This window comes from Fringilla coelebs (genome assembly GCF_963513975.1).
Source record: "Fringilla coelebs genome assembly, chromosome: 14".
NCBI lineage: Eukaryota > Metazoa > Chordata > Aves > Passeriformes > Fringillidae > Fringilla > Fringilla coelebs.
Window position 1 is genome coordinate 6,491,567 of NC_140040.1, and position 19,797 is coordinate 6,511,363.

A 19,797-nucleotide genomic window follows, 5' to 3' on the forward strand; every position below is an offset into this window, starting at 1 on the left:
CTTTCTCAGAACCCTGTCCAACCAGGCCTTGAATATTTCCAGGCATGGGAAAACCCAACCTCTTTGGGCACCCTGTTTCAAAGGCTGAGTTTTGGCTGGCTACATGTTCTTCTGCCTTTCAGTCTCTCCAGGAATCAGCTGGGGGATGAAGGCCTGAGGTGCCTCTTGGACCACTTGCATCGAGTGCCTGGTACCTGTTCCCTCAAGTAAGAGAGCACACAGTGAATCCAAGGAGCAGGAGGGTGCTGGTGTGATCCTCCAGGAAGCTGCTGCTTGTGCTTCTTGCCCTCTCCTGCCTTAGGAGCAAAGCTCTGACTGAACTGCAAGCACAGCTCAAGGCCACCAGGCTGTGGTAACTCAGGGTCTGATCCAAACCCTGCTGAAAATATGCAGAAGTCTTTTTATCAGTGTCAGCAGGAAATAGCAATGCCCAGAGTGGGGTGGAATTGTATTTGTAGGGACCCCCGTGGCAGGGAGGAATGATGAATCTGAATCCATGTTCTCAGCAGGCTAATTTATTATTTTGTGATACTATATTATATTAAAGAATACTATACTAACTATACCAAAGAATACAGAAAGGATACTTACTCAATGCTAAAAAGCTAATAATGGAAACTCGTGACTCTTTCCAGAGTCTCAACACAGTGTGGCCATGATTGGCCAAAGAGTGAAAACAACTCACAGCAGAATCCAACAGAACGATCACCTGTGGGTAAACAATCCCCAAACACATTCCACATGAGCAAAACACAGGAGAAGCAAATGAGAGAAGAATTGTTTTCCTTTTCTCTGAGGCTTCTCAGCTTCCTAGGAGAAAAATCCTGGGTGAAGGAATTTTCCAGAGACTGTGAATGCCACAGGGTGGTGTGACAGAAGCTGCCCCAGTCCCCAGCGCTTTCAGCTCATCACTCTTCTGGGGGTGGTGTGCTCTCTGGGTAACTCAGGAGCCAGGGTGCTGTGACCTGAGCTGTGTGAGCTGAGCTGTGCCCTACCCCAGCCTGTCCCCTTTCTGCTGGGGCAGTGAATGTTCCAGCTGCCACTGCCTCTGTAGTGCAAGAAGAAAATTGCCTTTGCTGTGTCCCCCAGCCCTGTCTTGAGGGAGTTCAGTGCCTGAGCAAAGCTGGAGGGGCCCAGCACCCCACACACTGCTCTGTCTTTGGTGCCAGCTTGAGTTTTGGTTCTGTGCCTGAGGAGCCTGGGGACAGCCCTGCCTCCTGACACGTGAAAATCCTTCCTTCCCTTCTGCGCAGTCTCAGCCGTAATGGGATTTCTCAGGATGGAGTCCTACATCTCATAAACGCCTTTGTCACCTCTGGAAACACCACTGAAGTTCAAGTCAGGTGACTCTTTTTCTTCATTAATTTCTGAGTCTTCCCTGCTTGTTTTCCTCTGAACTATTGAATATTTGTCACCTTCAGGTAAGAATAAGGAGGGCCATGTTTCCAACTGCCTAAAGCTTTGGTTTATGTCCATTTCAAATGGCCAAACATAACTGCCAAGCAGAATTACCATTCCACAGGGCCAGGTTATTTTTGTGTATAGGCACAGAAATTAATCTGTACCAACAATTATTGTCATGTATTTATTTGTTAATGAACCTCTTCAGGGCAGGAGCCAGCATGCTCTCTAAGGTTCCCTTCGGTATGTTGAGATTTCAGAGGCAATAGAAAGCAATTTCCCATGTTCTTTTTCTTGGATTTGCATTTTATCTCCTTTCCTCTCAGGCAAAAATATCCCATGGGCTCTGGGCCTGTTGCTCTGGCACAAAGTGCTTTTCTCAGAGATTCCAGGCACGAGGCTGGGCTGTGCTGCCCATCTGTGGGGCCTTATCAGTGTTTGTGCTCGTGGGACCAGCTGGTCTGTCCTGAACCACTTTTAACCAGGGCCACTTCCATCATTCCTGCAGTTAGATGTGGCTGCTGGATCTTTGGGCCACTTTAAAGTCTCCTCTTTTACCTCTCCCCAGAGCTGAACAGAGAGTGCAAAGGAGGCAAATAAAAGCAGGATAGGTCAGGATTGCTTCTCCATAAACCAGTTCTGCCTTTATGCCAATTTAGCCTGAGTGAGACCTTGCTGAAGCGTTTCCCTGGGCTGGTTTATTTTAGGGAGGGCTGAGCTGTGCCAGGTACCTGTCACTGCTCTGCTGGATTATTTTCTGGAGTTTGGTATCATTAAATTCTGAACACTGGGAAAAGTAATAATTCTCCATCTAAATCTTACACTCGTGTCTTCTCTGTGCAGTTTGTGCTCCAAAGCAACTTTAATCATCAAGCTGACAAGCGGAGATGACCCAAGAAAGATTTTGAGGTGATGTTACAGACCTTTTGGGGGGATTTCTTTGGTAAAGGTGGGATCCTTTTTCGAGGGACAAGACAGACAGAGCCTCTTTTTGCTCCTGGCATGGTGATATTTTGCACTAGTAGCTGATGCATTTCCTTGGACTCCCCTTGTGAGAAGAGCTTTGTCACAGCACAGAGGATCCCAGCTCCCTTTCTCTCTGTGCTTCCCCACTGTCTGTGCCTCACCTGGGCACCTGTAGGTGTTCCTGCAGTCACAGGACAGGCTCCTACAAAGAGCAGTGCCGTTATAGCACACAGGTATGTTCCACCTGAGTATCTCAAAAGATGCCTTTGAATTTTGCCACAGTCTTTTTTTTTTTTTTTTGGAAACCCTTAAAGGTGTTTAAGGTTTTTGTGCAATCCTTTCTCTGTGGGGTTAGGCTGTGCTGCCTGATATTTGCAGCTCAGAAAGCCTGAACTGTTTGTGATGAGCTAAGGCTGTTCTCTTTCTCATCCTTTCAGACTGGCAGAGTGCAACTTTCAGCCAGAGCACTTGGAGAAGTTGTTCTTGCTCCTGGGAAGGTGCACTGGTCTGACAGAGTACACGTGAGTTAATGGCTCTTGGACCCTTTTGGGGGGTTCATCTGTGAGCTGTTCATTACAGTCAGCTTTGGTTCTAGGTCCTCAAATAACAACATGACAGTCCAAGCTGCAGAAAGACTTCTGCATTCCCTGAGGAAGGATCTGGGGCTGCTGAAAATCAGGTACGGTGTCACTGTGCTTTTGTAGACACTGGTCTGAGACTGGTCTGATCTTCTGAGATTTCCTTTCATCAAAAAAAAAAAAAGTGAACTGTGCTTCTTCCAAAGGCAAGGAGCACTGGCCTGAGAAATTCCCATGGCTGACTCTGTTATTGGTGTTTGGCTTTATCCCCTTGATTCCCACCGAGCCTAGTGTGGAGCCCTGGCTGTGCTGGCTCTGCAGACCACTGCCAGCCTCTCAAAGAAGAGTGATGATCCTGGTGGACACATTCCTACTGCCAGAGCATCCTGCACTTTGCCTGGGTGGCAAATTCTCCCTCTTCTGCAGGGCAGCTGGGCTGTTCTGCCTGTTCCCAGGCTGCCCCTTTCCCATGCAGACATTCCTCTGCTAAGCCAAGCCCGGATTTGGAGGGTGGAGCACTCAGCTGCAGAGGCAGGGCTGGATCCAAGTGTGTGAATAACGCAGAGCTGCCTGTGTTCTGCTTTGCAGCATCGAAGAGCCCTGGGTGTGCAGGGAGAGGGTTGTGAACCTGCTCCAGCTGGCTCTCCAGGCCTCGGGAGGCATTGCTGAGATCACGTGAGTGGCACCTCAGGTGGCTTTCAGATGTTTTCTTTCAGCCTGACACCCTTAAGGAAATGAGATTGAAGCCAGCACTGGTTCCCCTGTTGTCAATTCACTGTCTCCAGTGCATTTGGGATTTATTTGCCCACTTGAACCAATTCTAACCCAAATGGCTGGTGGGTAGAAGTGCTTAGAAGGTTTGTGGTCTCACAACTCAGAAGGTGTAATGGGAAGGAGATCATGTTCCTGGTTGCCCTTGGGAGAAAGGGTGCCCAGTTTAGGCTGGTTTTGGAGCTATTTAAACATGACAAACCTCTTCAGAGATGGGTGATCAGCTTTCATGTGCCAGCATCGCCCTGTCCCATTCAGTCCTCCTGATTTTTCCTATGGAAAATAGTATTTTCTTCCCTCAGGAGTTCACAGATTTATGCTGTTCTCTAATCTCTAACTTCTCAGGATATGTAAAGATAAAACCCTCTTCCAGTTAGTCATAAGATTCCCACACTGCCTGGAGAAGACAGAATCAGTCATTAGCAGGTGAGAAGGCAACTATTTATCATTATTTTCTGCTTGCTTTGAATTTCACTGTGGGATGAAAAATTCCTTCAGAGTGTCTCTAAGGCTCCATGGGCTCGGTCTCAGAGTGTCCCTGTGCCACAGGTGTGGAAGGAACCTTATGCATGTGCAAGGTCCTTTGGGCTGCTCTCCTTCACCCATGCTGGACCTCAACAAGGGCTAAAAAATCCATCTGCCTTCCTGGGAGCAGACAGGAATCAGGAGCACTCTGAGGACTCTTAAGACAAGCTGGCTTCTGCAGGAGCAGGCAGAGAGAGCAGCATCAGTGTCCTTTTCCCTTTGTGCAGCTGCAGGAAGAGGCAGTGGGGATGGGCTGTGTTTCTCTACATGGACTGGGACATAAATGGGGCATGGCAGGGACGCCCCAGGTGGGCTCTTGAAAGCCCTGATCTGTCCCCAGCCGTGTCCTGGGGGGCACCAGGTGCTGCACTGGGCTCTGCTGCCCTCACTGACAGTGTGTTGTGTGTTTGTGTCCTGCAGGCTGAGCCTGCACAAGCCAGAAATGAAGCACTCCTTCTACCAAAGGCTTTGTGAAAAATGTGCTCAGCTTCAGCAGCTGAGGTGAGTTACCAGGTGTTGTGGAGGATTTTTAGGGAGGGGAGCAGCTTGTCCTGGTGAGTGCAGCACTCTGAGCACACAGCAGGGCACGAGAGGTGCCAGTCCCTGCCTTTGGGTCCCCTTCTTGGAGGGTGTGAAAGGAAAACTGGAAAGACCCACGGACCTGGGGGCTTGCTGGGGTATCCTTTGGAATCACCTCAATCTCCCAGTGCCAGAGAAGCTACACTCACTGCCATGGCTGGGGCTCCTGTGGGACCTTGCCAAGTGTTGGTTTTGTGTCCCAGCCCTGCTGTGCCTGGGCTCTGGGCTCAGCACAGACCTTCTGCCACCACTGCACAAAGCCCAGAGCTGCTGTTCCCTCCCTGCAGATGGTCTCACATGGAACTCCACGAGGATGAAGCAGAAATGCTGGTCAGGATTTTGCTGCCCCTTCCAGAGCTGAAGATGTTTGGGTATGTGTCACCTTGGCTTTGTGTGTCCAGCTGGCACCTTTTACACATATTTTTGGGTTTGTTCAGTCCTCTGCCTCAGGCCAGTCCTCTTAGCCCTGCACACAAAGGGTGTGGAAATCTCTCCAAACTTGTTGGTCCTGTGCTGTCTGGGGTTTGGGATGGGGCAGTTTGCCTGCCAGTGGAGTAAACTCTGTCTCAGTGTGCTGAGACCTCACCTCCTCATTTGATCCTTGCTGTTTTGCAGGCTGACCTCTAGCAGTGTTGCACCAGCTGGAATTGATTATTTGATCTCAGGCTTGCAGAATTGCCAGGCCATTGAAGAGCTCAAGTGAGTGTGTTGTTACCAGGCTGACCAGAGGCTGACAGGTCTTTCTAGAAGCTTCAGTTAAACTGCAGCCTCTCTTCTGCATGTACTGTGGACAGATGTGCTGTTTCTGATAGGGAAGAAGCAACAATTATTTTGTATTTGCAATGAACAGTGAGTGAGACAGAGATCAGTAATCTGTGGCAGGGAATTCCAGTGGAGAATGTTTTGGCAGGTGTTTTTTTGCATGGATCTTGCTGTCTTGTGGTCACAGAGGGAGTTGCTCCATGAGGAGCTGGGCTCTTACTCCAGAGCTGTTTGGTGTGCTGTTGGTATTTTATCAGAATCCAGACAGGCCCATTAAAATTGCACTAAAGAACAAAACTGAAATTATTCACAGGGACTAGAATGCATTTCCCCATCTCCCCCACTCTTGTTCTGCTCCCCTCTGTGCTGAGTGCTCACACCACTGTCCCTGGGGAGTTAATTGCTATTTCATCCTCCAGCCTGGCCTACATGAACCTCAGCAGTGCTGCCATCCCTGGGCTTGTGCTGGGGCTTTGTGAGATGCCATCCCTGAGAAGGCTGATGTAAGTATGTGACCTCAGCTGGCCTCTGCCCTGGCTTGGGCTGCTGAGCAGCCAGAACTAAATGTCCATTTTCCTGGGGATGCTGTTTCCAGCTTGAGCCACAACAGTGTGGGTGACGATGGCTGCTCCAGACTTGCAGAAGCCTTGAGGAAAATGCACAGCCTGGAGGAAATCAAGTAAGTTTCTCCTTTCTTGCAGAGAGATGGCCACCAGTGCCAGCATTTGGAGAGAACCAGATGTGCTTGGACACAGTATTGCTGCAAAGACAGGGAGGTTGCAAAATGCTTGTGTATGGGGTACCTTGGACTAGAGGAAATCAGAACCTGATGTTCAGTAGAGGAAACTTTGGTCTTACCCCACTCTGCTGCAGTCATGTAGAAAATGGATTAAACAGAATTTTAATCTTCCCTGGGATCCAGACTAGGACTAGAGACTCCCTTCTGTCCTGGGAGAGCCTCAGACCCAGCATTTCCCTGAAAAGATCTGTCCTGGAGCCAACCCCAGGCTTGCTCTCTTTTCTCTCTCTCTTGCCAGCTGCTGTCCATTCTCTGCTGTAGCAATTTGTAAAATAACCACCTGTCTTCATCCTGTTGTGGTTTTCTGGCTGAAGTAATTTCCCACCTGTCAACAGGATGCAGTGATTTTAATTGTTCTTTGCAATTTTTTAAATTCCTCATTAACACCTATTAATTTTTCTGTGAGATGGTTGAGATAAACAGCTCTTTGATTCTGAGGTGTCATCCAGCAAATGGGACACATTAAATAAGATCTTGCACTTTGCCTGCCATTTTCCTTTACAACACAGCCTTCCATCTCTTCTTTAAAGTTTGAGCCACAACGAGATTGGAGATCCAGGCCTGATAAATCTTGCTGCTGTCCTGCTGGAAATGCAAAACCTGAAGAAAATCGAGTGAGTCCCTTTGTTCTGGTTCAGCTGTTTTGGCCTGTGTGGGAATCCCTGTGCGAGGCTGAGACGTGGATCCAAGCTGCTCCTTCTCCCAGGGAACGAATCAGAGCATCCAGGCTCTTTGCTGGGCTCAGCTCTTGGGCTAAGCCTGGTAACTTCTTGAAATGGAGATCCTGGAAGTGACCTGGAGCAAGAAAAGGGAGTTCTCAGTTCTGTCTGAGAGGGAAAACTGCTCCTTCCCCACAGTCCCTGCAGGGCCAGGAGTTACTCACCACCTGACACAAGAACCTGAACATCCCCAGACCATTTCCCAGAGGCCTGAATCTCCCATCACAGCAGGAAAACGGTGAAATATCTTAACCTGGTACATTCTGGTTCTCATGTAGTCACTGAGAGTCTCGTGTTTATTTCAGCCTTTCAGGGAACTGTCCCAGTCCTGCTGGAGGGGAAAAGCTGATGGAAGCTCTTGCCCACTGCAAGCACATCAAGGAGTTGCTGTAAGTGTGTAATTTCAAATATCCTTTTGGGAGGCTGGGCAAAAGTCAAGGCATAGAAATCAGAGATGACTCTGATAAAGCCAAGATCAGTTTTACCACTTGATTCTTGTGAGAGCAGGGTAAAAACTCTGCTACACACCATGGCAATGCGTGGTGCTGCGTGTGGAAGGTTTGGGGATTGGTTGCAGGATTGTTTTGAAGATTTCCAGGAGCTGTGCAGTCTGCATGAGTGGACTGAGGGGTTCCAGAGCTGAATCTGCAGGTTTACAGGCAGTGTCAGGAGCTGCTCAGTGCCTGTGTTGCCCAAGATATCACCACTAATCTGTGTGGCTGCAAAAATGGAGGGATGTGGACAGATAAAGCTTTACACAGTCAGATCTGTTGATGTTCTGTTCCAGACCATTTAAAGAACCTGTGTGCCCTGCCATATTAAATAAATGAGATTTTAAAATAACACATAAGGAAAAGTTACAAGGACTGGAACTGTCCTTGTAACCTTCAGATTAGGGTGTGTGTACCAAGGGCACATATCAAAGTGCAATTTCAGTTCAATTCCAGCTCAGGTAACCCAGTCAGGAAGGGAGACAAGTGTGCTTCTGGGAATGCAGCTCAGTCTTACCTTCCTGTTTCACTTCTGCTGCAGGATTTCCAAACCCCACTGTTTCTTCCCCCCAATCTGAGTCCTTTCAATCAGGCCCATGAGATCCCCTCAGCCCAGCCCCAGGCACACCTGGGTGAGGAATGGGGGTCACACATCCCTGTGGGGGGGACACACAGGTGAGGAATGAGGCTCTGGACTTCCCTGCCGGTGACATTTCACTTCTGCCTCTCCCAGACTGTCAAGGAATGGTTTTGGAGACAGGACAGCAGTGACACTTGCCCTCTGTCTGCCTCACATGACCAACCTGAAGGTCCTGCAGTAAGTGTCAGCTCTGCCCCAGGAAGGCTGGGCATCCTGGGGAGAATGGGGATTCTTGAAAGAAGGAATGGGAAAAGGTGTGGGCACTGGTTGCTTAGAGAGTAATTTCAGTGTCCCTGGACTGAGAAACCCTCCAGAATTCCTCTGCTGTAAGAGTCACATGAAGTCTTCTTGCTTCATCTCTTGCAGCATTAGCTGTAGAGATGAACCAGGAAGAGAGTATACAGTAAAATAAGCCTTAAAATTGATTGTGAGTGTGTTGGTTTCTGATGCCTCTGGTGGGATGTAAGCATAAAGCTGAGCATCTTTTATGGACCCTCACCTTTTTGTGCAGGCACCTCTGAGTCATTTATTTTCCCTGAACTCGGTGTTACTGTATTTAAAACTTTTATGGGAGGCTTTCCAGGATTCTAACACGTAGGACTTTCTTGCACTGTTTTATAGTAACAAAGCAAGAAACTGGTGAGCTAGAAGTGCTCAGCCTAGAGGCATCTCTTCCAGCCTGTGTCTAAGATGTGTCTAAGATCTAAAAGATAACTTAGAAAAGGAATCCCAGTGGTAGGATACCATCTCTGGTTGGGTTCTTGGCTGGTTTAATATGTGCTTTTGTTACAGCTTTATTCCAAAATAATCCTCCAGTGCTTGTGTTTCCTTGGTTAGCTTCCAGAACAATAACATTGGGCAGGCAGGAGGGCTGGAGCTGGCCAGAGCCCTGGCGGTGTGTGGGCTGCTGGAAGAGATAAGGTAGGTGATGGCAGGTGCACCTGGATGGTGCCAAACGTGTCACAGGCTGGTTTGGCTGGAAGGGACCTTTGGGGATCACCTGGCTCCAACCCCCTGCCATGGGCAGGGACATTTCTGCTGGACCAGGTTACTTCAAGCCCTGTCCAGCCTGGCCTTGGACAATTCCAGGGGTGGGATATCTACAGCTTCTCTGGGAAACCTGTGCCAGGGCCTCCCCACCCTCACAGGGAACAATGTCTGCTTCCTAATATCCAATCTAACCCTTCCCTCAGCTTGAGGCTCTTCCCCCTTGTCCTGTGTCTCCATGCCCTTGTCCAAAGGCTCTCTCCAGCTCCCTTGTAGTCCTTTAAGGTATTGGAAGATCTTCTTCCATTCTCCCTTGTTGTCATTTCCTCTCAAGTCACACCAATCATTAACTCCAGTTTTTGAGGTTATTTTATATTTCCAGTTTCACGTGCAACACACGATGTGCTGCAGGTCTGTCCTTTGACTCAGGTGTAGCCCCATATTCTTGTCTGCAAGCAATTCCCTGCTGCAAAGACTGAGGTTGTGAGTTACAGAGGGCTGTCACTCCATTGTACCAAGCAGGGAATTGAATTGAAGTTGTTATTTACCAATCTGGCCCATCCCTGCTCTCTACAGAGTCCTCACTCCATCTGGGTAGTAGTTATTGACTTGCTAGTTCACACAATTGTGTTTTCATGGTGTCTTTTCTCTGGCTGGACCTGCTTTTCCTGCCCCACTCAAAGCTTTTCCTGCCCCTCACAGTTTGTCAGAAAATGACCTTGGGGAGCAGAGCATCCGTGCCCTGTCCCGGGGGCTGCCGTGCTTCCGACGCCTCCGCAGGATCGAGTGAGTGCCGGGGCCTCGGGGCAGGACGGGGTGCTGTGCTCCCCTCAGCTCCCACCAGCCCTCCGTGCCCTCTCTTTGCTCTCTCCTGCTGCTTCAGCTTGAAGTTCTGTGGAGTGACTGACGATGCTTCGAAATCCCTCTGTCTGGGCTTGCAGCAGTGCCCGTCCATGGAGGAGATCATGTGAGTGGGGGATAGCTGGGGAGGTCACTCTCCTTCTAGTGCCTGCTCCTCTTTGGACTTGCAGGGCGCTTCTCACCCTGCTGTGAATACTTTTTGAAAGTATTTCACAATGCTTCCCACCAAGTACCTTTTGGTGGTAAATGTATCAGTCATTTACTGATTGTTGAAATACGCTGCTAAAAAGTTTCGTGGGGTAAAGCTGCGTGCTCAGCAGCCATTTCCATCTTTCACATCTCATTCCCTGGGCCTGCAGCACTCTGACATAACCACAGTCCACAGACACTCCTTGGTGTCTTATCATGCATGGGAGTATGTGGTGAAATGGAGGAAAATCCTCAGAATTAAGCTTGTAATCCAGGAATGTTTACCTGTCGTGATAAGAGGGTGATTAGCTCTTGCAAAAAGGCTGATCCACGAGGGGTAATGGCACAGTGGTGGCACCAGTGTTTGTCCAGACTCACAACTGGGATTTTGTCTGCCTTAGACTGTCCTGGAATGCTCTTGGAGATGGAGGAGCCCAAGAGTTGGCCATTGCTCTCCCAAAGATGGAAAAGCTGAAGGTGTTGGAGTGAGTACAGCCCTGAGAACCACCCTGGGAAGGCTCATTTTTCTGTCATTGAGCCCTCAACCACGGGACTCCCAAAAAGGGAGTGCACTTTAGGGACAGCAGGCAGGTCCTGCAGCTTAAGCTCCACGCACCAAGGGCCAGCCTGGCCTGGCTGATACACTTGAATTAACACTTAGTTTACTTAAGGCGATTACAATATGGGACAATTCAGCTCTTTTCCACTCTGGATTTGTTTTGGATTTCCAACTTCTCGTTTGGTTTTTAAAACAGCCTGGAGAAGAACCGCATTGGAGCCTGTGGGGCCGCCAAGCTCGCAGAGGAACTTGCCACGTGCCCAGGAATTCAGTCCATCAGGTGAGCAGGGGTCCCAGAGCTCTGTGGCTGGCTCTTGGCTCAGCAAGGAGAGGTCAGGGGGACAAGGGTGGGACAGGTGTGACCCATGCCCCTGCTGCCCTGGCTTGGCTGGCAGGGAATGCAGGCACAGGACAAGCTGAGGGTTTTCTGGGACAGCTTCACCTCCTCGGAAAGTCCAGGGAAAAAAGGAACTGAAAATCTTGCTGGCTTTAAATGAGGCAAAAAATGAAGAGCCAGTTGTGTAATATGCCCATCAGGAAGTGGTTGCAGTTCTTTAAATTCTTCTTTCTCGTTCCTTCTGGCTTCTCTTTTGATCAACATTCCTGCCCTGTCCCACTCTCCTGGGATCCACATCTGGCACCACGCTTGCTCCTGCAGTAACACCTTTGCTGTCCTTGCAGGCTGTGGGGCAATCCAGTGCCCAAGGGCCTTCCTGAGACTTTGACAAGCCAAGACCCAAGACTGAGCTTCTCCTTCAACTAGAAAAGAAGACCCTTGGCCTAGCTGGGAGTTCTCTTTTTGCTGCTGCCCTCAAAACTGCACTGAAGAACCAGGAACTCCAAGTCCCTACAACTGAAAGCTGTAAATATTGGATCTTTCTTTGCTGCACTGAACCAAGCGTGGACACTGGGGGGGTTTTGGTGTTTGGTTTTTTTTTTTTTTTGTTTGTTTGGTTGGTTTGGGGTTTTGTTTTGCTTGTTTCTGTTGGGTTTGCTTGTTTGTTTTGTTTCTTGTGATTTTTTTTTTTTACTGTACAGAAGAGAAAACTACTGTAAATAACTGCTGCTGAGCAGGCAGTATGGCATTCTTGGTAGAAAGGCACTGAAACTCTCTTCAGGAGAATAACTTTCTTGAAAGTTATTAGCAAATACTGATAAGAATGCTTATGTACTAGCCATTATTTATTTGTATTGCCCTACAATGAACGGTTCACTATCACTTCCATCCAAGCTTCAACTTCAAATCAGAAGTTCAGTACTTTGTCTTTATTTTGAGGGAGGGGCAGTGAGTGACAGAAAGAACAGATACCATAGTTAAGTTCTCACACACAGTCACAAAAAAAGCAGATAAAAGGTTTTCTCAGAGCTGTGAGATTTTAGAGTCACCATCCCTGGAAGTATTCAGAAAAGGTGTGGATGTGGCACTTGGAGACATGGTCAGGGATGAACATGTTGATGCTTGGTTAAGGGTTTGGCTCAGTGATCTTAGAGGTCCTTTCCAACCTTAACCCTTCTATGATTGCATTATTCCAGGATGAGATGCATTTTCTGAGGCATTCAGAGAGGCAGCAGAGTGTTTCATTATCCTTAATCAAGATTGCAACACCTGCAGGGTGTTGTAGTAAAAGAATACACATCCTTCGGGAGAGAATGTAAAAATAAATATTCAAGTCTGGTGGTGGATTTATTTATGGAATTTTGTTTGCAGCAGCGTTTGCCTGGGGAGATGTAACTGATCTGATTTGGGCAGGGCAGGCATCTGGAATGAGAAATGCTGGTCCAGGAAATCTTTGAGCAACTGGTTGTGAGCAGGTGGTGCTGGTTATTCCTGGGGGAGCCACTGTCCCTATTTAAAGATCAACATCGTGCTTTGTGACACAGGGATGTGGTGGTAAAAGTGGGACACATTTTGCAGAGACGACTCTGAAAAGGGTTTAAAAACAAAAACAAAGGAAAAAAGAAGTAGTGAAATTCCTCATCAGGTTATAATTCAATGGAGTTAGCAAGCACCTGAGATCTGAACACTGCCACTTACACAAAGCTTCCCCAGATGTGGTGAACTGATATGAGGAAGAAATTCTTCCCTGTGGGGTTGCCCAGAGCAGCTGTGGCTGCCCCATCCCTGGAAGTGCTCAGGTTGGAGGGAGCTTGGAGCAGCCTGGTCCAGTGCAAGGTGCCTGTACCCATGGCAGGGGGTTGGAACAAGCTGATTTCCAAGCTCTCCTCCCACCCAAACTGTTCTCTGATAAATGAGGTCTGAGGCTCCCCCTCTGCAGTCAGGCACTGTCCGTCTGCACTGGGAGGTTTGCAGTGGTGCCACACACCCCGGGAATGCTCCTGCAGCACTGCTCCTGTCTCCAGGTGTTAAAGAGGCACTCAGATCTCACTGCACACCTGCATTTCTCAGGGTCTCCCCCAAAATCAGGGCTCCAGTCTGACCCAGAGAGCGGCCATCCCAATGGGAAGGGAATTGCAGGAGCACACAGCATCCTTTCCAGAACACCAGGTGTCAGCAGAACCCCAAAAACGGGGAGAGGCTGTCTGTACTCCAGCGGTTCAGGACGAAAACGGGCTCTGTGCTCTGTTTTATGGGTTGCACTTTTAAAACCCAGAGGTTTGGACCGAGTTGTCCATGGAACACGAGAACACGATGGCTCTGTGGTTCAACTCTTCCGTGTGATGCCAAGGACTTCTGGGGCGTGCTTCCCATTTCCATTGTGCTTGCCATGTCCCCGCTCCAGCTGGTGCTCGTTTCTGAAAGTTTCTGAGGGGAACTTGGGGGCTTTGTCCAATTTTGAGGGGTTAAATGTATCTTCTGGAATGCAGGAAGACGTGAGGCCATGGGGGATTGTGTGTGATGGCCAAAAAACAAACCCATTCCCAACCACCTAATTACTGCGGGCCATTTTTAGAGCTGTTACTATTAGGTTTCGGATTTATCGTGGTCCAAAAATGGAAATGCATCAGGACTCTCTGCACACCCCTATTGTTTCAGGCTGCCTGCAGTCTCTGGAAGACAATGTCTGAGCTAGTCAGTACTGGTTTCATACACAGAAGGCATTTTGCCCCCTGAGACCGGATCTTTAGAAAGAAACGCTGTGCTGTAAATAAACAGGCTGCTGGAGGGAGCCTGGATTTTGTGCTGGGGAGCAGCTGGAGCCAGGCTGGGCCAGGCTCCTGCACACGATGGAGGCAGCTCCAAAGAGCTGCAACTGCAGCCACTGTTTCCTCTCTGCTAAAGCCAGTCCCAGGTAGCCCTGAACCTGCTGTGACTTGGAGACATCGTGCTGGCAGAGAGAAAACACAGGGAAATCTGGTCTGGGACAAAGCAGGCATATTGGCATTTGTGAAATACAGCCTGCCTCTCCCTTTTCCCCTCAAAGTGATGTTTTAAGCCTCAGGCAAGGAGGCAGGAGGGCAGGTCTGGCATGGTCCCCACTTCTCCCACTGAATTCCTCTTTCAGGTGCAACCTCATCCCTTTCTATGATGGTTTCTGGCCACACAGATCCTCACACAGAAAGAACAGGGCTGCTCCTCTATGTGAGGCTCAGCTGGCAGTTAGGTGGGTGCTGCCTGTGGTGGTGCCTGTGCTGAGAGGAGCCCTGGTGACCCCTGAGCCTGTCCTGTGTCCACTGCTCCCCTCCTGGGGCTGGCAGAGGGAGCACCTTCCACGGGCTAAAAACTCGGTGCCTTCAAACTCTGCTTTCCACAGCTCATACTGAAGGAGAAGAAAGTATTCCAGCTGGCCAGGGGAACTGGGGACTTGCTTATTTGTCTGTGATCTTCCACAGCATGAGCAGGGCCCACAGCAAAGAGCTCTGATCAAATACGGATGGTTTATTTAATCAGCAGCCTCAGAGAGAGGCTTTCAGCCTTATTACCATATCTCCCCATCAAGAAGGTCTCTGTAGACATCCTGGACAGCTGAAGATGTCCAAGGGCCAGGTGAGGTTGCTAATGGCACTCTGGTGGTGCCAGCCTCGAAGGGAGCACGTGCCACTCCTTGGGGTGAGTTGGTGATGGGTGGTGTGACACTGGCCAGCCCTTCAGCAGCCCTTCATGTCTGGGCTGTGCATTTGGGGCCTGCTTCTTTTCCTTCTGTAACCATCTTTTTCCCACGGGAAGCGGAATCAGTGGGACACTGTCCCGGCCTGAATGATTTCAGCGCCAGAGCACCCACATTGGCTGGGCAGGGAAAACCCTGCTTACACCCAAACAGCACAGAACCCAGTGGCTTTGCTTAAAAGCAATGAGTGTTGATCCAACAAAGTTATATTTCCCTTGGATCTGAGTGTATAACATGGAAAATAATTTTCTAGATGTATTTTTTAGGCTGTGTTTAAGCTTTTTTTTTTCTCTCCTCCAAACAGCGAAGCAAAAGCAGCGAGCAAAGAAGTTTTGGGGTGGATCCTTTTTCTTTTTTCCCTTTTTTTTTTTTTTTCTTTAATCAGGAACGGCTGATGCTCGTTGCGGGAGGGGGGAGCCCGAGCACGGCCGCGCCCGCCGCCCGCCCCTCGGCCCCGCCGTTCGGGGCGGGTGGGCGGTGATGGCGAGGGGCGGGCGCGGCCGTGCGGAGCTTCTGAGCCCGCAGCCCCGCGGGAGCTGCTCGGCCCGGCCCGGCCCGGCCCGGCGGTGAGTACCGGCAGCGCCTGAGGATGCCCTGGGGATAACGGAGCGGGGCTGCTCGGCGGGATCGCCGCCGTGCCTCGGGCGGGTGGGGGGAGAGCGAGCGGAGAGCCCGGTGCGAGGGCGGCGCTGGCCGGGACAGCGTGACAGCGCTGTGAGCCCCGCATGGGGACCTGCAGGGTGCTGGCTGTCCCCCGCTGGCTCCTCCCGAGGCGTCTGGTGGCGCTTCTGCCCTCTGTCCGTCCGGACAGACCCTCCGTGCCCTGGGACAGACCTTTGGCTCCTTGACCATCCCTCGGGACGCTCCCCCTGTCACTTTGCGCTCCCCTTCCCCAGCCCGGGTCCCTTTGTTCGTGCACGGGATGGAAGTTGCTCTGCTCCCGCTCTCTGTGTGTCTGTATCCACTTCTAAAGATGGGAACTGGGCATGTGACCCCCAAGCAGACGCCAGGGCCTGGTGGCCTCACTCCCCAAGCCTGGGGATGTTTGTAGGGGTTTTGCCCCTCTCCTTATCCTCTCACGGGGGGATCTGGTGAGTTGGAGGCTGAGGAATCAGTCACTTCTTCAGGAGCCGTTTGCAGCCTGATGCTGCTCCAGCTGGCAATGATCTCCCTGGTGCCATGCATTTTGGGGGCACTGGGAGGGTTTCTGCTCACGGATGTGCTGCCTCTCTCTCCTCTGTGCCCAGCAAGACGCTTTGTTCTCTGAGCAAGAGGCGAGCGGAGCGTTTTGCTCAGCAGTGTGAGGGTGCTGGGAGGATGGCAGGCAGGGAGGTGTTTTCCTGTCAGCTCTGCCAGCCTGAAGACCTGATGCAATAAGTCTTTGTGTGAGTAACCCTAATTTAGGCAAAGGGGCTGGACTAAAGCCAGCAGGGCTGGAGGACTTGGTGGGCAAACACACCCTTTGGAGCTGGTCACCACAAGGAGGGTGGAACAGGAAACAGAGGTGAGTAGAGAGCTGAGCCTCGGTGGCAGAAACATCTCTGAAGGGCTGGGTCCTTGCTGCTGGCTCCCCAGAGCATGAGCTGCTTTGTGGAAAGGAATCGGGAGGATCCTCATGAGCCTCGAGGACCAGGTTTGAACCTGCTGGCAACACACCTGGACCTCGCTGGAGAAGCTGGAGTTGTGAGCACAGCCCAGGTGTGCTCAGTTCTGATCCTGCTCCCCTGTCACCTGCATCAGCCTCCTCGAGCCAGCGCAGGTACTGGGGCCTCTGATACCACAGTGCTCCTCTGGAGTCAGAAGATTATTTATTATCAGCCAGAAATAGCCTTCCACTGAAGCCCGTTGGGGGCAGGGAAGGGAGAGATGGGAGGAGGAAGGCTGGGAACAAAAGCTCGGGGCATGTGGAAAGGAGTTGTTTTGAAGAGAGCAGTCAGTGGAGGATGTTTTCCTGTAGCTGCCTTGGGGAAATGCTGCATTTGCTTTGGTTACAGCTGTGTGATAGCCTGGGACATACGTTTTCTGGTGATGTGTGTTTTTCCTTCCCTGCTGTTGCTGCTGGAGCATCCTGACTGGGATAAAGTGGAGGGAAGGAGTGAGGGCATCTAGTGAGGCTTCCAAGTGTCCCCAGATTTCATCTTCCTGTGGTGTAGGCACCCCCCAGCCCCTGCCTTGGGCAGACACGCAGTCCTGGAGCTGCTCTCTAAGAGCCACCGCTGTCCCCAGCCCCCAAGGGCTGGAGTTTGCCAGCAGCCTGCCTCTGCTGGCACTGTTGGCATGTGCCCTGCTGTTCCCAGGACCTGCTTGGTCGGGAGCACAGTTTGTATCTCCTGCAGGGGCTGCAGACACTGCCCTGGTGCGGTGTGAGGGTGGGCAGGGCTGTCCAGCTGCTGCGAGGCTTCTCCCTCCCTGCTGCCCTGTGAGCTCCAGCTGAAGGGAGCTGAGATCCTGAGGATCAGCATGTTGTGTCCTGGGGCCATCCTTGCTCCCTGGGTCTCTGCTGGGGGACAGTAAGGGGTTCATGCTGGCTGCTGACAAGCTGTCGTGGAGCTGTTGCTTATCAGGGTTAGACAACTCCAGCGTGTGGCCAGTCTGTGCTGTAGGAGGGGCCCTGGACCCCAGGAGCTGGGGATTCCAGTGTGGAAACATCCTTTTTGGATTCAGCTGTTGGAGCTGAGCTGTGGATGAGATGCTCTTTGCCCTAGAGGGATCCATCAGCTGCACAGCCCTTGATTCCGCTCCTCTTGCAGCGATCCCCCTCCCTCACCCCAAAGCATCGGGATTTGGCGGTGCTGGAGCTGCCCCACGATTTACCAGTCTGCCCAGCTGTGTGCTGGAATTGCAGCAGCTCTGTGTGCCTTTCAGCAGTCTCAGTGTGGTGCATGAAGAGTCTGGGAGGAACAACTTCTCCTGCTCCACTTGCTGGGAAGAGTTTCCCCCTGCCCTCAGTGGGAAGCCCAGCCTGGGGGGAGCTGGCCGGAGCCGTAAATCAGGGCTTGTTCTCCAGGAGCCCTCGGCGTGCTGGGAACAGAATTCCAGGGTAATTGATGAAACGGCAACGCTTGCAGCCTCCTGTCCGGGTTCAGGGCTGCCAGCTCTCATAAGGAACTCTTTATGTGAGAACCTTGGCTGGTGTTCAGAGGCAGGGTGGGGGGATAGAGGGAAAGGTAAATTTTCTGGTGCAGTGGAGTCGCCTGGCGTTTCAAACAGTGCTCCTGGCAGGATGCAAAACCCACAAAACAGTGTGAAGAAAAAAAAAGAATTGAACACTTCCCCACCCTTTCTGTCCCTGAAATCTTACGGTTTGTCTTTCAAACCTCTGTAAAATATTTGTTGAAGGACCTGAGTCATCACTTTTTGCTGCTTTGGCTCAGTTTCCTGGCTGCTGGCTTTGCAAGGTTTCTTGTTTGGATCATGGGAGCAGGGAAAAACTAATTCCCAGGAAGCCAGGTGAGTTCAGAGATCATAACATTGCTGCTAAAATGCCAGAAAAACAAATGAGTATAGAATTCAGCAAGAAGGGCTCCAATTTTATTTGTCTGCAGCTTTTGCTAAGGCCTTGTGTTTGGGAGCTGTCATATTTTCTGCCTGTAGCCAGCAGGAAAAATCTTGTGTCTAAAATAGTCGTCTTCCTCCCAGCCCTGGATTTTCCATTATCACGTGATTCCAGAAGCTGAGGATTTAGGAAGAAACATCAGCTGTCATGAGGCTGATTTTAAAAATGATACAAGCTGGGAATATAAGTTTTGCTATTAAACAAGTCCAGTGCTGTGCAACCATTTAAACCCAGTCTGATATTCCCTCGAGCGGTGTCTAAAGCTGTTGAGAAGGGGTCGAGAATTAGTCAGACGTCATTCTCACAAACCACAGCATTTTTGTCTCGCTGGCACACAACTCTGTCTCAGGGTGAAGCTTCACACATCAAGTGGCAGCATCTCTCTGCTGCAAAGCAGGCCAAAAAAATTAAAATTCTGTGGGAAAATGTTGGATTTTAGTGATGAAAATCCTGTCTGTGAAGGGGAAGAGATGGGGGGCTCTGGGGGGTGGGATGGAAGGGAGGGGGAAAGGTGGCTCCAGCCATGGGGACGTCAGTGCTCTGCATGGCTTGGTGTTGGTGTCCCGGTGCAAACGAGCATTGCACATAAATACCCGTGAATTAATATTTATTTATCTTATCAGCTCTGAAGCACTGGTTGCTTTAGGGATGAAATGGTGCATGGGATGGAGGGACCTGCACAGCTGCCTGCTGCTGGGGCTGTTCTGGCTGACATGAGGTTAGGCTGACATGCACTGAGGTCCAAAGGCAGTTAAAGGTATTTCTGATCACATAAATGATGATTATTTTCTTCCGCTCTCACATGTGATAGATGGTGTTGGCTGGGAATAGGAATCCAATTAAGATTCAGAAAGCCAGCATTTCTGTTTTCAGTAGCACAGGAAAGTGGTTAATAAGTTAAACAGCCTGTTACATACATGGTGCATAGTTGGGATGTGGGAGGTTCCCTCTGCACCTGCAAGGGAGCCCTGCTGTCCTTTGCAGCCCAGCCACCCTCCCCACAGCCCTGATCCTTTACATTCCGAGGGCCTGCCTTTAATTAAGCCCACTTTTCCCTCCAAATCCAGTTTTGAAACAGATCTATCCCCCTCCTTGTGACAGTGTGCCCAGCTTTCATATGGCTGCTGTAGGATGGGGCAGGAAATTTTTAATACTGTGAGCTAAAATATGCCCCAAACCCTGAGAGTGCCTTGTCCTCCCTCGCTGCATCTCCTGTTTGTCCCACCCGGAGCAGGTGACTGACAAGAGCATCACTCTCCTGGGGAGGCAGGAGATTTGCGTTTGGCGTTTCCCTCTGTCGGACAGAGGCTCCCACGGGTGCTGCCTGTGGCTGCTCCCGCAGGACCG

General features: G+C 50.5%; 1 protein-coding gene across 1 annotated transcript in view; it reads left to right on the forward strand.

The window, feature by feature from the left end:
• Positions 1-12,390, forward strand: part of NLRC5 (NLR family CARD domain containing 5) — a gene marked incomplete at its 5' end in the record, with an annotated part of 34,608 nt that extends 22,218 nt beyond the window's left edge. The window contains 21 exon segments of the mRNA XM_084214969.1: positions 123-206; positions 1,254-1,343; positions 2,245-2,310; positions 2,805-2,888; positions 2,963-3,046; positions 3,534-3,620; positions 4,062-4,142; positions 4,662-4,742; positions 5,108-5,191; positions 5,436-5,519; positions 6,002-6,085; positions 6,178-6,261; positions 6,912-6,995; positions 7,406-7,489; positions 8,325-8,408; positions 9,069-9,152; positions 9,921-10,004; positions 10,102-10,185; positions 10,670-10,753; positions 11,024-11,107; positions 11,509-12,390. Of these exon segments, the coding sequence (XP_084071095.1) occupies positions 123-206; positions 1,254-1,343; positions 2,245-2,310; positions 2,805-2,888; positions 2,963-3,046; positions 3,534-3,620; positions 4,062-4,142; positions 4,662-4,742; positions 5,108-5,191; positions 5,436-5,519; positions 6,002-6,085; positions 6,178-6,261; positions 6,912-6,995; positions 7,406-7,489; positions 8,325-8,408; positions 9,069-9,152; positions 9,921-10,004; positions 10,102-10,185; positions 10,670-10,753; positions 11,024-11,107; positions 11,509-11,590 (1,747 nt within the window). The 3' untranslated portion in view covers positions 11,591-12,390.
• Between the last annotated feature and the right edge of the window lie 7,407 nt (positions 12,391-19,797).